The 16,369-nt window shown below is 48.0% G+C and overlaps 1 protein-coding gene across 2 annotated transcripts in view; it reads left to right on the top strand.

Moving 5' to 3' along the window:
* Positions 1 to 16,369, top strand: part of pax7a (paired box 7a) — a 46,873-nt gene that overhangs the window by 16,850 nt on the left and 13,654 nt on the right. For both annotated transcript variants that reach the window (XM_056606737.1, XM_056606738.1), the window contains exons 5-7: positions 3,748 to 3,947; positions 12,065 to 12,230; positions 12,833 to 13,029. In XM_056606737.1, coding sequence (XP_056462712.1) covers positions 3,748 to 3,947; positions 12,065 to 12,230; positions 12,833 to 13,029 — 563 coding nt within the window. The remainder of the gene's footprint in view (positions 1 to 3,747; positions 3,948 to 12,064; positions 12,231 to 12,832; positions 13,030 to 16,369) is intronic.

The raw sequence follows: 16,369 nt of genomic DNA on the forward strand, positions 1-16,369 counted from the left end.
GGATGGGGAAGGGGGCAGTCTGAAGAGCATGGTGATGAGTATTCCATCTGCGTCTCATCCGAGGGCACCAGACTCTCACCAGGTTCACTAGAGGACCAACAGCGGCACGAGTAGAGCTTTATTTTGGTGTTTTTTGTTTTATAAACCTAAACACTAACCTTTCAGACTGACAGTCCACATACTCTTAAACCCATATATGGGTTTTGCGTTGAGGGTATAGACTGAATAAAAGCTTCAGTAAGTTAAACTGTGTATACCACACCTGCAAGCATACACAAAATAAAGAAGCAATGGCACCTTCTTTTATTGAGATGCCGCTAAGGGGGTTGTTTTTTAAATCTTTTATTTTGGTACACGCATTTCATATAAATAAACACATCGACAAATAAAATAGTCCCCCCCCCCAAGATACATTTAACCCAGGCTGTATACATTATTCAGACCCTTACCGAGCAGACGATTGGCATACCTGATTAATTTCTAATTACACAGGCGGTGGTTTTAAATCAATATGAAGGAGAAGAGAGAGAGCCCCGGGTGAAGCAGACAAGGCGGTAATCACCCCTGCCTGACCGGCCCTCATTATACTCTAACAGGAAGATAAGTGAGGAGATGAGGCACAAGTGCTTTATCAATACCGCCCGAACCTTCGCTAGGCATTACAAAATACAAGGTATTATAAAAGGTGTTATGACACCGGAGCTTATTATTTGCCCGTTCAATGAGAGGTGAAGACCCATTGTCTGAATCACCCTCTCCCACAGGGGCTTGTGTCTGCAGGTTGATAGGCTATTACCTCTCTTTGTTTTTGTCTTTTGTTCGGCAGCACTGACAGACGTCTCAGGAAATAACAAGGCTTCATTAAGTTAATGATTGTCCTTAAGCCAAACACCCTGAGAAACAAACGTGAACATGAACGTGTTCTTAATGACCTGGAGGAGTCTGGGCTTTGCGTTCGCACCGGCTCTCTGCAGCACGGCCACCAGTCCCACGGAGCCCCCTGAGTCCCGGAAACAGTAACCACCCCACGTAACACCAAATTCAATTCATTGTCAACAACTCTAGTGGGCGATCCCAGGGCATCCTGATTATACGGCATCTCGTCCGCATATAGACGAGTGTTGAATCTCTGAGTCCCCCCCGGCGACCAGCAGTGCTTTTTGTTTCACACGCCGCCGCTTCCTCTACACGCACGGCTGTTGACCTTCGACGCCGAGCGTGCTTTCGGAGCGTCCTTGGCGGCGAGCAGAGCAGACGCTCCCGGTCGCGCGGCATATGGCGCATGCATGGCTTGGCAGCGAGCGCGAGACAACAAGCAACAGCAAACACATCCCAGTGTCTGGGGCGCGCTCCACGTAATGAGCTAATGATTAGTCATTGACGGCTAATGCTAATGTTGACACAGAGCTGGAACGGACACAGAATATAAGTGAATTTGACACTAAACGGTCTCTGACAACGTAGTGAGATACGGGGGCCGTGCACGTGTACTCTTTAATGCCCCGTTTCCAAATAAGTGTGAAGGAAACTCGAGGAAAGGAAAATAATTTGAGGAGAATTCTTTGGTGTCAGACCCCCCCCCCCCACTCCAGAGAGTCTGTGTCCTCCCCCCCCACCCCCACCTCCCACCCTAGCCCCTCTACCCACTAGAACACAGGGGTGACTTTGGAAAGTGATCTGTAGACCGCTGGGCTGATCTCAAGTGTTGTCATGGCGAGTTACCGAGCAAATGGATACACACATTGCCGAAGAAGGACAAAAAAAAAGAAGAGGGAAAAAGAAAACCAACAAGGGATATATATATTTGTGGGATATGCGTACATATACCCCAACTTTGTATGTTCAAGGGTGTCTCCGCCTCTGTGGAGCCGTGTTTCAAGAATCAATCTTTATTAAAACGGATAAGACTGAAGAATTGATTTAATGAATGCGGCCTCATGTCCTGCGGCCCCATGTAATCCGCAGAGAATCATTGAGCGGGAGCTTGGGGGGACAAAAAGATGTTCGCAGAAGAATCATGGAGTGGCCCGTAATGATAGTCTCCATATAATCCCATAATTCCTTGTTTAATTAAACTCCAGAGCTGGCCTTGAGACGTAGCCAGTTCTGTTGCTCTTTTGTTCTCACACTTGTTATTTCGAAGGCTGTTTTTGCTTGTTTCTTTATTTATTTGATTTGTCTGAGGATCATGTCGGCCCATTTAAACAGACGTGAACCCAGTTAAAAACCAGGAATGATGAATGAATGCGGGTGCGCTCCCTCTGCGAGTCACGGTGATGACCGATGTCATGTTTTCAGTGTTTTGTGAATTTGTTTTGAACAGCGATGGCCTCCATTTATAGCAAGAATCTTCCCGTACACGCTTCGCTACGTCTCCAGTATCTGCCTTTTATTTGCTCTACACCCACTCATTCTGGACGGTGCGTGATGCAATCCAACTAGGCCCGGGGCAACGCTGGCACGTCACAATGCCTTGTCAATGTCTCAATGAGGAAATTATGAAAGATACACATTTTGTGACATGGAATGAAAAGGGGCTCGCTCTGCATCAATAGACATGCAGAGGAGTTGAAAAATGATGCAATTTTTTCTGTTAAAAAAAAACCACTTCTAATGGTAATGTGCGATGGAAACATGGTATAGTCACCGACGTCAGGCGTTTTCCCTGTCGGGGCCTGGGATTGTACCCTCTTTGTGCGCCGACATCTATGTTCCCCCAGCGGGGGAAAGAAAAAAAACGCAGCTTAGTCAAATGCCTTTTCAAAAGTAAACGTAGAAGATGTGTTCTAATTCGTCTAATGACAGGCACACGGCGAACGCACGGTGGGGACCGGGAGCACGCACGGTGTTGGCCCGGTGATAGCGCGTGCGTGTGTGTTGTGCTGTTGTGCTGTTGTGCTGTTTGTTGTGTACCTCTTCTGGCGTGCGCGGACCGGGTCGCCCTGGGCCAGTCAGAGAGAATAGTATAGTAAGAGTAGCAGCAAGGTGGCCGGGGCAGATTAACCCTTCTACCCCCCCCCCCCCCCCCCCCCCCCCCCACCCCCTTCCTTCTATCCTCTCCACATTCGGTGCCTCAAGCCCTCTGCCTTGCACAGCCCCTGGACCCCCCCCCCCCACCCCCCCCTCACACACACACACACACACACACACACACACACACACATACACACACACACACACACACACCACTCACAGGCAGGCTTGTGTGTCAGAGCTCTTCTATATAGTATAAATATCCACAGATTAAGATAATATTTATTCTGCGGCGCTTTTGAGAAGAGGATCCACTGTCACTTGAATCCTCTCTTCGGCACCTATCCCCTCCGTCACCCCTCCCCCCCCTCCCCCTCGCTCTCTTAGAGATGGCTGGCAGGCGCCGTGGCAACCAAAGAGGTTTGTGTCACCTCCGATGAAGTGGCCTTTGAAGCATTCCCTGCTTTCCTTGATAGGAAAAAGGAAATATTTAGCCTCGAATAAATGTGCACATTTATTCACACGGATGCATGCATCTGCAAAATGAAGTACTATGGTGAAGTACGGCACTCATAAACCTCGCTTATTCTCTCTCTCTCTCTCTCTCTCTCTCTCTCTCTCTCTCTCTCTCTCTCTCTCTCTCTCTCTCTCTCTCTCTCTCTCTCTCTCTCTCTCTCTCTCTCTCTCTCTCTCTCTCTCTCTCTCTCTCTCTCTCTCTCTCTCTCTCTCTCTCTCTCTCTCTCTCTCGCCCTCCTCCTCATCCTCCTCCTCCAGGCAACCGCACAGACGAGGGATCGGACGTGGACTCGGAGCCCGACCTGCCCCTGAAGAGGAAGCAGCGCCGCAGCCGCACCACCTTCACGGCGGAGCAGCTGGAGGAGCTGGAGAAGGCCTTCGAGAGGACCCACTACCCCGACATCTACACCCGCGAGGAGCTGGCCCAGAGGACCAAGCTGACGGAGGCCCGCGTACAGGTAAACACGCAAGCACACGCGCGCACACATACGCATGCACTCAGGCACCCACACACAGATATGCGGGTAAACAAATGTGAAAGGACACAAACGTGTATCCGTACACGTATCCATATATATATATATCCGTGTACAGTTGACAAAGAAGAGTGTTGAAACTATAAATTAGCCTGTGTAACCGACATTTATTGTGCGCCCAGAGGCACTTTCACGGTTCAAAATAATGGATTTCTAAAAGAGTAAGAGTAGTAGGAAGGTATGCCTGTCCTCTATCCACCTGTGTTTTACAACAGGATTCGTAACCTGCTTGCTCAAACAAATGTCAATGAATGGGAAATTGGGCGATCTTCACCCAATCTTAAAGAGTCCCTCACGCTAAAGAGGTCAGTGCTGACCCTCAGTCGGCTGCTCGGCCCCGCCAGAGGGTCCGCGACGGGGCCCCCGCTCCGGCCCTCACACCTCTGGACCCCGGGGCCGGCCTGGGAACATGGCCGCCATGTGCTCATGTGTACAATAGAGTTATAGCGACAGCTGTTTTAGAGAATCGGAGGAGAGAGGGGGCGAGCGAGAGAGATAGAGAGAGGGTGAATAAAAGGGGGAGAGAGAGAGAGAGAGAGAGAGAGAGAGAGAGAGAGAGAGAGAGAGAGAGAGAGAGAGAGATACAGAGACTGCATTCCTGATGGATTTCTCATTCCGGCACTTGGCCCGGGATCTCATCCCATCACTTTCAACCTCGCCGCTGCTTGTAAAAACCCCAGTCCACATATCACACGGGGTCCCTCCTGCTCTCCTGGGACGCCCCCCCACCCCCCCCCCCCCCCCCGCCCCTCCGTCTCCCGACAACAACATTAATCAATCAGAGGGTCCAGGGCCTGCCGGGGCACCCCTCTCCCCTTACCGCCGTTGAGTTCACACTCTCTCTGAACCTCGGCGCTGCGCGACGGCCTGCATGCTAGCAGCTCATCACAGGGCTCCAACATGCGCTCGGGTTAACGGTTTCCACACATGTCTCCCTCCATCTTAACATCATCCCCTCAAACCCCCCCCCCCCCCCTGCCCAGTCTCCCAGCTCCCACTCAGACAGACTAAGACGTATGGGTGAGTCGTTACTCCTTTAGTTCAAGGGATTGGAAAATGATATGGGACTTATTAAGATTTACTTTTACAGATCATTGAATTGGACGTTTATTGATGTGCGTTTAAATCGAAGAAGACTAAACTAAAGTGTTTAGCAATTTTGTATTTGTTTGATTAAGTTCACTTGTTGTCCTAGTCCAATTGATGTAAAATTATAAGAAGATATGGTCGGATAAATGGAAAAATACCGTAGACAACAGCTCTCTCCCTAACTGGGAAAGACAAGATACATCTGGGCTTCCCAAGGAAACCGCAAACACTTGTAGCAGACATATGTAGAACAAATGGAGATTCTTTGGTCCATAAGAAAAGCGTGCTTTGCCTGAAAAGCATTCATTGTGGTAGTCGTTGTACCGTGTGTGGCGGTAGCTTTACATGTGAATTCATGGCAGTTTATCAAATATACTAATTAAAAAAAGAAGTACCTACACAAGGCTATCCTCAATGCATGATAATCAAGCTAAACGATGTCATGTGAAAAACTGAAGGTATTCCAGTCGAGCCTATAATTGTAATGCTGTTTTCCTCATCTTCCTAATCTAATTCGAAAAAGCTTTGAAACCATCCAAAGGTCAACTTAAACTTAATTTTTCAAGAAGGTCACAGAAGAGAAGGCCCCCGGTTAACCTAAGTAAATAACAGGCGTCGGCCCCCAAGGCGGGCCCTGGGAGCCGGGGGGGGGGGTTTGAGCAGTGGATCAGACACTATTGGAATTATTCAACCAGCCGTCCAGTTTTACATTGTTCCGAGTTTACCTTGGTCGCACATTTCCCTTTCTCAACGTTATCGTCATTACTCCAAATGGATCTTTTTGATTGCGAGTAAGCATGTCTAAAATACTCCGATTTGAATCGACATGACAGTAGTCCCGGTAGTTTTGTTGCATTGAGTTTCACTATCCACCTCGGAAGTGCACAGTGTGTACATAAATATAAATAGATGCTATAAAATAAGGTGTGTGTGTGTGTGTGTGTGTGCGTGCGTGCGTGCGTGCGTGCGTGCGTGCGTGCTTGCAACAACATGCGTGCGCATGCAGGCGTGCGTGTGGGTGTTGTCCACCACCTGGGCTCAAGTGGCCCCATTACAGCCCAACAGAACGGACCCTTTGGCCCGAGAGCAAAGCCGGCTCCACCACAGCTGCGGTGACGCATCCTCCAGATGTGTGTCAGGGGGCTCAGGGTTTAGAGGGAAAGTGTCGGCGGGGGGCCACCGGAGGTGTCTCATACACTTGAACTGTCAGTTGAATTTTCACTGTGGTAATGGCTCGCTGTTTTCCATTTATCTTAACATGGTGTAAATCTGTTAAGCAGCCATTTTTCTAGCCCTCCCTCCCTAAAACCGATTGTGCATTTTTCTCTTGCGCCAGAGATGGCACATGTGGTGTGAAGAGTATAGAGTTGTGAGGAGATGTAAGCTGCGGTGCTTAAAGTCTTTGCCGCGTGAGGCAGTGTGTTGAGTGTGTGTTTTGGGTTCGCCGCTGACTCATAACCTAAGCCCCCCTGCTTCATAAACAAACCACATGTCTTCTGCCCCTGCATGCCACGTTAAAGGCCTCTCACCATCCATCTTCATCAGACCCCCGTCGCTAAGATCACACACACACACACACACACACACACACACACACACACACACACACACACACACACACACACACACACACACACACACACACACACACACACACACACACACACACACACACACACACATAAACACACACAAACACACATACACACCACACAACACACATACACACACTTCTGCTTCTAGTAACAGGCCTGCGATGGTTTTATCACTCTGGCTGACAAATTGTGGCTCACAATCCATATCTCTCATTCCTTGACCCAAGGCAGGTTCAATGAATGCCAGTGTGTCTGTGTGTATGTGTGTGTGTATGTACAATGCGTGTGTGTGTGTGTGTGTGTGTGTGTGTGTGTGTGTGTGTGTGTGTGTGTGTGTGTGTGTGTGTGTGTGTGTGTGTGCGTGCGTGCGTGCGTGCGTGCGTGCGTGCGTGCGTGCGTGCGTGCGTGCGTGCGTGCGTGCGTGCGTGCGTGCGTGCGTGCGTGCGTGCGTGCGTGCGTGCGTGCGTGCGTGCGTGCGTGCGTGCGTGCGTGCGTGCGTGTGTGTGTGTGTGTGTGTTTACTTTGAAACACTACTGCAAACTGTTTGCATTCCTCTCTGTGCCTGGGGGAGGTTGCTAGTCAAAGTCTCCAAAGGGAGACATGACGAACTATTCCCACTGACCGGTGCTGCTCGCACAGTAAAAAAGTGAATGACATTCATTCTCATTCCTGTGGAAGTTTTTAGGATGACTTGGCCTCCTCGGCTGGCTCGTGTACTGAACCCCACGCGTAGATTCCCTTTCATTAGCAGTAAACATTCTCCATGCAGCCATTATGTGAGGAGGAATCTAATAAGGTGTATGTGTTGGTATTTATGAAGTGTGAAAATCAATTCAGAGTTTTCAGCTTTATTGGCGGCTCGCGCCGGTCAGTTGATGAATGTCGTGTGCCTTCGCTCTCCATCGCTGTGTGGAACCGCTTGTGTGCCGCACAGGGGCTAACTGTTAACCGCTGTAGCTTTGCACATTTTTACTTTCTTTTCTTCTCTTATTTGCAGATTAGTCGTTTTTTGTTTCAGAGGTTGCATCTCCCTCATCGTTTGTGATGTGATTTACAAATCACAAAGGATTAGGGAGATACAGCGTGTGTTGAAGTGTGGTTAGTAAAACAATCCAATCAAGGTTGAATGCAATGAAAGACAATGCAAATATCGGCTGCCGACGACAACACAGACTCCACTTATTATGAGCCAATATGGAATTCCTTGATTGTTTTACCAAACGTCTTGAGTACCGGCGGCGGGAGAAAGAGAGAGAGGAGGCACAATGGAGCCGAGCAGTGACATCCAAACCCAACAGGCACAAACTGTATTCCCGCCAGTACGCTTTTATAAAGGAATAAATAGGATTTATGTAGATTGTAGGGGAGAAATTGTTGCAATGCATCCCTATGAATGTTCGAACAGTTTCTTATTATTAGAATTTAAATGACTTTGGTACAGTGCCTCTGTACTGCTGATACTTATCAAGCTAATCCCACTCTCCTCTCACATTTACACTCCTAGCTAGTTTAATTAGCATAGTGGCAGTCTGGAAGGCAAGCAGAGGGGGAGAGGGAGAGAGGGAGGGAAAGAGAGAGAGTGAGAATGGGGTTACCGGAGAGAAAATGAAAGCGAGGAGAATATTGCATGGTTTGAGACTGAGGAGGATTTGTATGTTGAAGCCGGTTGCATCACTGTTGTGTGTGTTTTTGTGGATAGGAAGTCAACAGCGCATTCTGTTTTGTCTTTCATTTTTGTCTCTCGGCATTCATGCATAGAACGAAGAATATTGGCTTCGGAAAATGGCCACATTTTCACTACTCTTTGAAAAAATTATTTATGAGGCAGACGCTGAAACAATGCAAGCGCTCCGGTTGTAGTAAAAGGAACACACATTGAAAGGTTTATTTGAATGGCCTTTCAACGTCTGTAAATGCATGAAAACGTAGTGATTGCGTTATCGTTGATTGATCATAAGAATAACGTAGAGCACTGCTGGATGGCTTGGGATGAGTTGCTCTTTGTGAGTACGAGTTGTCCTCCAGCCGCAGCTAAACAGAAATAGGAAAATGCTGTCAAGGCTTCGAATGTCACGCTTTTTGAGGACCTGATATGCGTTCTTCGTCTTGGAATCCCGGTTGGAGGCAACCGAATCCACAAATGTCCTCCAAAACTGCTGTCTGCCTCTCGCCCACAGTGACTCAACTGCTGAAATACTTTGGTATTTCTGGTTCACTCTTGGTCAGCCAGACGGGCTGAGCTATTCTTGATGCCAACGCCGTACAACAAAGCAAAGCTCTAGAATTTCTGACTTCTCCCCCGAAAAGTTTCAGACTTGGAGGATACCAACCAAGGGAGCTGGATAAGACTCAACCTAAAAATAAATAAGAATCTACTCGCCCACAGAAAACCAAACCCTGGTGAGTACCAGAGGTCCCTTCATGGCAACCCTTGTAGCTCGACAGGGAGACATGGGGAAGCACTGCGGCTCTCGTGTACTGCTCAGAGTTAAAGCCGATTGGGGAGGGAGGGAGAGAGAGAGAGAGAGAGAGAGAGAGAGAGAGAGAGAGAGAGAGAGAGAGAGAGAGAGAGAGAGAGAGAGAGAGAGAGAGAGAGAGAGAGAGAGAGAGAGGAGCACAATCTGCGGTCCAAGGTGACTTTGTGATCAGGTTCCAGCCCAGCTTCAAATCCCCAGCTTCAGGCTGTCTCTCTTTGTGTGATACAAAAAATGTTGGGGGTGTGGGTTCTGTATGTGTGTGTGCGTGTGTGTCTGTGTCTGGGTGTGTGCGTGTGTGTGTGTATGTGTGTGCATGTGCGTCCCTGTATGTGGCGAAAGCTTGTGATGTTTTTGAAGTAAGCGAGTCCTTCCCTGGAAGTCGGTGACACATTACCTCCTCTGACCCAGTGCTGCTGAATTGACCCATCGGCTGGTTGGGTTCAATTGGGAAAAAGCCTTCAGTATCTTTGGTTCAGTGTACACATAGTCTGAGAGTAAATTCATGTAGGCAGACAGTCTCTGCAGATTCCCCAATTTAAGGAGGATGGATGGCAACTACACGGCTGTTTAGATGGAAGTGGTTATAAAGGAGGCACAGGAACAACCAGTCCTTCCTAACCATTAAGAACTAACTAAACTTTATGTTGTCCTAATGGACAACATTATCACACAAATGTTCAGACTGAGGGCACCTTTTGATTTGCAATGGTGGAGACATTGTTGAGTTCTGTTCCAATGCATGTGCTATGTGTGCCCGTTCAAACTGAGAGGGGGACAGGCACAGATAATTCCCATGTACGCAAACCGCCAGCGAGACTTTCACGAGACTCGATTGAAAGAAATCACAAAAAGGGCAAAATGGTGGAATGGAAAGACGGAGAAGTCAGAGCAGCGTCTAACGGTTTTGTGTTGGCCGCTGATGGAACACCTCCTAGCTAAGCCCGGACGACAAAAGAGGGAAAGGAAGTTGAAGTGAACATAAAAGTGGGGTGAAGCGAGTGGAAGAGGTTCAGAGGTCGGAGGTGAAGTGGCACCGCTGAGGGGGGAGGTACGGGGGGGGGGGGATGGGGAAGAGTGTGTGGAAGGGAAGGAGTGTACGCCCACCCCCGCCCACCATCCCAACTCCCGGCCCCCGGGGTCTGGGCAGCTGTTTGTCTGGCCCGGTTGGAGCTTAGATCAGACCCCAGCACCACGCTTCACTACATCCCAATGGCACCAGATTCAACAGGAGACACCCGCAACCACTTTGTCTCGGAAATACTCAGCCGTACAATTCCAACGGGGAATTGTTTGGAATCGATTGGAGGGCTATGGAGATGATGACTCCTCCCCCCCGCGCCCGCCCATTGGTTTTCAAGGCGAACAACAAAACTTTTGCACCATTTCTCAGTTAAAGACTATTGTAAAGCTCTTTCTTCACGGTGGACCACCGTTTTTGTCTATGGACTAAACTCAGTCTGTATCTTAGTGGCACAGAGGTGCGCATAGAGAGAAAACTGGTTGAAATAGAGATCTCGGTTTAGTTTGGATCCCCTTGTAGGCCCATAGGAGTTTATGTGTATGTTTGTGTGCAGAGAGAGAAGCCGGCTCCAATAGCAGCGAGCGTGTCTCAGTCTAAGTCCCCTTGAAAGTCTCCCCCTTTTTTAAGAGCTGTTTAAAAAGGGACGCCCCCTCTTTGTGTCCAGTGTTCTCTGTGGCGTATGGAAGGGTCTTTGTCCCTCCGCTTTCATGTGCCCACACAATGGCTGGGGCCGTTTGAAACACAACAGTAGATGAACTGCACTGACAGTGTATTAAACTCTGATGAATTGCCTGTGCGAGGCATAGATCAATGTCCTTCAACCCCTTAGCACACAGTGGGCCCGGGCCTTGTCTTGGTTAAATGGAACAGGTTGCTGGCTGGATGGCCGGCCTTTTGAGAAAGGCCTGATTATATTCATGTTTTGTTGAGGCAGAAGCCTTTTTAAAATGTGTAAATCACGGTGGGGCTGAAATGGGGTGCCCATTTTGTCTCTTCCATTCAGGGGGTTGACATTGTGCGTCTGTCTGCAGTTTGATGTAGATATGTGCGGCTTTTCATGTGGCTCCAAGTGAGCAGCTATCTATGGGGGTTTCTGCGTGAGCATTTTATAAAAACACTCTACCAGAATGTTTATCCCAATGTATTTTCGGAAAACTCTTCCTCTTTATTCTCGGTAAAAATATTTTTTTTAAACAGCCGATGGCCGTGGCTACAAAACCCGGTACAAAATCAGTTTCCCAGCGTGTAAACGTACACTGAAAGAGGAGTAGGCTACACTCCCGGTCCCCAGGAGCGTCCCACAGGTTTCACAAACATACTTGAGATGTCTGGTTGCCAAAAGGCTGGCGGTCTACCTTTGACCCCTTAATGACTTATCCCCCTCTGAAGGGGGGCTTTGGGCGGCCTGTTTACACAGATCACAGCCCCGGCCACTTAAGAAGAACAACAGGGCCGCCCCGCCGCGCCTCCTGGGCCTCTCCCAGAGGGACCGGCCTCTCCAGCCGCCCGGCGGCCAGTCTCACCCACCTTGAGATTAATCACAGGTGGCAGGGAGAGGTCTCGAGACCCACGCTGCCTTGGAGAGAGGACGGGGTGAGGGGGGGGCTGAGTCCTGCGTGCGGCGGAGGTGCATTGTGTAATGAGGCAGCGATGGAGTCGCTCTGATAAACGAAAGGGGAAAGGAATAAAAACGGACCGACAGAGAGGGGATTTCCTCTGCAACGTGCGAAGGAGGATTTATGGGTCATCTCCGAGGTCCTGTTAAAGGAGAGATGTTTCATCACCACAGACTGTACCATTGTGCTGCGATGTGTGATGCGTGTTCAGTCTGAACTGACACTCCTCTTTCCTCCCTAGGTGTGGTTCAGCAACAGGCGAGCCAGGTGGCGCAAGCAGGCGGGAGCCAATCAGCTTGCAGCATTCAACCACCTGCTCCCTGGAGGCTTCCCACCCACCGGAATGCCATCCCTACCCACCTACCAGCTCCCGGAGTCCAGCTATCCCGGTAGCACATTGGCCCAGGGTGAATATCGAATGGGTAGCATAAAGAAGAAGTTAAGGGTGGGGGGAGGGAAGTCTTTACATCTTTCATTTCCTATGGGCAGTATGTCTTCTATATTTGTTGCGGATGTTAATTCAATTGAAGCATCATATACGAACCATGTGCCAGATAAAGGTTGCATACAGCTAGTCGTTATCTGTACAACAGGTTCTTTGTTGCCAAGCGCCAAGACATACATTCTCATTTAATTTATTTAACAACAGAGGGGGCATTTGTAAAGATGGTGTGTGTGTGTTTGTGACTGTGTGTGTGTGTGTGTGTGTGTGTGTGTGTGTGTGTGTGATAGTATTTCATTGAGTGCCTCAGAATTGCACAGAATTAAATAATAAATAAGCTAACTTTTCAAAAAAAAGGAAAGAAATATTCTTAATATAGAAACATAGTGAGTCTGTGATTCCCCTGCTAACATTCCTTGGTTTTGTGTGTGTGTGTGTGTGTGTGTGTGTGTGTGTGTGTGTGTGTGTGTGTGTGTGTGTGTGTGTGTGTGTGTGTGTGTGTGTGTGTGTGTGTGTGTGTGTGTGTGTGTGTGTGTGTGTGTGTGTGTGTGTGTGTGTGTGTGACAGACGGCAGCAGTACGTTGCACAGACCCCAGCCCCTGCCGCCCTCCTCCATGCACCAGGGCGGTCTGTCCGCAGACAGCGGCTCCGCCTACGGCCTCTCGTCCAACCGCCACGGCTTCTCCAGCTACTCCGACACCTTCATGAGCCCCGCCGGCTCCGGGAACCACATGAACGCCGTCAGCAACGGCCTCTCCCCGCAGGTGAGCCCCCGGTCCCTGGGTAGTGGGTTCACCGTGTGCGTTTGTGCGAGCGCGTTGAACACGTGAGTCCGTTCTGCTGTTTCCTCTTCCTCCTCTCGTCTTGTCTCCTCCGCTCCTCTTCCTCACCCCGAGTAAGTCTTCAACTGCAATTAAAATTCATCCAAACGTACGGCGGGGAAAAGGCGGGGGGAAAAAACTGCCGGTGTGGGCTTTCAGTCGTTGCCTTTAAACCCCTGGATATAATCTGGCAACTCTAATTTGATACATTCATAAAACAATTGGATTAACATCAACAAATTAAAATTCATCTTGATACCACGGCAACTGCTCGTGCCGCACCAAACAGCCGGGCTGACTTGACTTTCCTGGGACATTGAAATCCTCGCACATCACAGTAGCAACACATGCACATGAAATAATTAGCTCAAGCTTATAGATGTAGCCCCTTAATCTCCTTGAAGTAATTGTCTGCAGCTGGAAGATTTCATTACTATGTGTGATTTTCCTTCGTCCCTCGTTCTCTCTCTCTCTCTCTCTCTCTCTCTCTCTCTCTCTCTCTCTCTCTCTCTCTCTCTCTCTCTCTCTCTCTCTCTCTCTCTCTCTCTCTCTCTCTCTCTCTCTCTCTCTCTCTCTCTCTCTCCCCCCCACCCTCCTCTTTGAGGGCTATGGCGCTGGCACCCTGCTAGAAGCAGGAAGCTAGGCCCGGTACTTGGGTTTAGTGTATGTACAGCCATGCTAGACATCTGTTCTGTCCTCGGTTCCCCCTGTGGGGTCATGTATTATACCTGCTCCGCTTCCTCTTCCTGTGAACTATAGGGATTGCACATCAGCAGCGGCAGCAGCAGCATTGCCCTCCCTGTAATTAGATTCCATGTTTTTCTGCTAATTGCAGTTTAGAACATAGCGCCGCCCCTTAACGCCTGCCGTGTCTCCTCCTGTCACAGAAAATGCAATTTCTTCAACATTCTCAGTGCGGCGTTAGCTGCCTGTTCAGGTTTGCGCGCGTGGTCTCTCTCTCTCTTTTGGCGAAAGAATCTGGCGGGTTCCGCGTTATCCTCTTTGGGAGCCGCCATTAATGAGCGTTTAAAATGCGACTCCATGGTAAGGGTTGAGTCTTAAGTAGCACAGAAAGCAAAATGATTTGTGTTGATGCAAATCGTATGTGCGGTGTGAATTATACACAATTACCCATCAATACTGGCCAGTCTTGCCCAGCCTCACCAACATCATGTGGTTAACAGGCAGAAAATAAGATTGAAATGGTGTGTAAAGAGTTGAAAATGAATTTCAATGCCGCATTTGTCCACAATTACCCCCTCGTTCACACGTGTTATATTGGGAGGGTTTTCTCACCCCCCCCCCCAGTTCCTTCAAATATTTCTCAAAGCAGATTGAAAACATTCTTGGTATTACCCTCTTTCTTCAGAGAAGAAAGAATTAAGGATTTTCTGACATAAAAGAGATTTCCTCTCCCGCTGAAGCTGCGGAGGATAACATGGAGTCTCAGTGTGTTTGATTGTTATTGGTGGTGCAGGGGCTTTAGCCGCTAATGCTCTCACTGCTAACCTGCGAGGAAACACACACAGGGAACATGCACTCTATTATTATTATCATCATTATTATTATTAATGGCTATCCTTAATACTATTTATCCTTACTGCCTGCTCTGCCTCCCCAAGGTAGGATATCAGGCTTGTGTCTAGAGGATAAATAACTACTTTTTGTGCACAAGGCATAGGCCTATGATTTTTTTGCATGTAATAATTATTATGTTCATTTTATTGTTTTGCTCGCTTACACCTTTACAAATATATATTTTTTTAACACGTTGAGTTTAATATTGATAAATATATTTTACAGAAATAATACAATTCTTTATAATAATTATTACTATAAGTGCAATTTTTGGTTAATTTTTTATGCCTATGTATATAATTTCACACAGTACTTTGGATGCAGCTAAGGAATGTAAATATGTTTACTTGGCTCAGATTGCTATGCCATGTGGCATTCCAACCAATTCATGGAGATAAATGTCCTCTCTGACAGTGGAGCAAGAGTTCAATCTTTTTCTTAGTTCCCTGCTGTGCAGCCACTCACACACTCACTCGCTCTCCCTCCCTCCTTCCCTCCCTCTTCCTCTCTCTCTCTCTCTCTCTCTCTCTCTCTCTCTCTCTCTCTCTCTCTCTCTCTCTCTCTCTCTCCCTCTTCCCTCTCCTCCTTCCTCATACCAATACCAAAGCACTTAAAAATAATAAATGTACACCATAACAAATACCTTCATCCTCTCTGGCCCGGTGCTTTGCACACTGTTAAACAAATGTTTCCGTCATCTCAGGGATTATGCCTACCCAGGGTGGGAAATATGTTGTTGATATGTGCTACCTTGCAAAGATATATATATATATATATATATATATTTATATAAATAAAATATATTTTGACACTCCTGTGTAATGGAAAAAGCAATAGAAAGACACTCTTCATCGAGATGGAAATGAGAATTTCATATTGTACACGTCTGTTTGGAGGAGATATGCTTGTGCATCAATACTGTGTGTGTGTGTGTGTGTGTGTGTGTGTGTGTGTGTGTGTGTGTGTGTGTGTGTGTGTGTGTGTGTGTGTGTGTGTGTGTGTGTGTGTGTGTGTGTGTGTGTGTGTGTGTGTTTGCATGTGTGCGTGTGTATGTGTGCGTGCGTCTGTGTGTTTTTGTGGTCTATTTTCTGTTTAGTCTGGCATTGATGGCCTAGTGCTAACTGGTAAAGATTGACAAAAAAAGTGCTGTGATTCCCAGTAAATAGGCTGTGGTGGCACGGCGCCAAGTCCTGTAATGGAATCCTGCAGCGTCCGGCGTTCCCGACAGGTGCTCCCGTCCGTCCCAATCCCATAACCTATCCCGACGGCACACATTTTCCCATTACTGCCAGGGGAAAGCTATCCACTGCTTGTTGCTGTGCTGGGATGTCTGTTCGGCTGGCTTCTGTAGAAAGAGGTTCTGAAAAAAAGAGCAGGAGGTGAATGGAGGTGAAGCCATGCCCGGCTGGAAGGATGCAATGAGCACAGGAATGGGTTTTGTTGTTGTCGTTGTTATAGGGTGAATAGGGTGTACGGTCTAGTTAAGGTCAAATCAAGGAAGGTGGCGAGGTAGGACAGATACTTTTCCATCCTTCTCAACTGATCAGTCACCAGTCACAGATTCAAGCTGCACACTGCATGTTTTTTTCCCTAATATTATTATTTAGCATACTAGAAAATATCTATTTTTAATAATGATCTTTTAAATATCTACGTAGCCGCCGCTGAATAGAATATTAATATGTGACAAAAAATTAGAATAGAA

The sequence above is a fragment of the Gadus chalcogrammus genome, chromosome 13 (assembly GCF_026213295.1).
Source record: "Gadus chalcogrammus isolate NIFS_2021 chromosome 13, NIFS_Gcha_1.0, whole genome shotgun sequence".
NCBI classification, from domain to species: Eukaryota; Metazoa; Chordata; class Actinopteri; order Gadiformes; family Gadidae; genus Gadus; species Gadus chalcogrammus.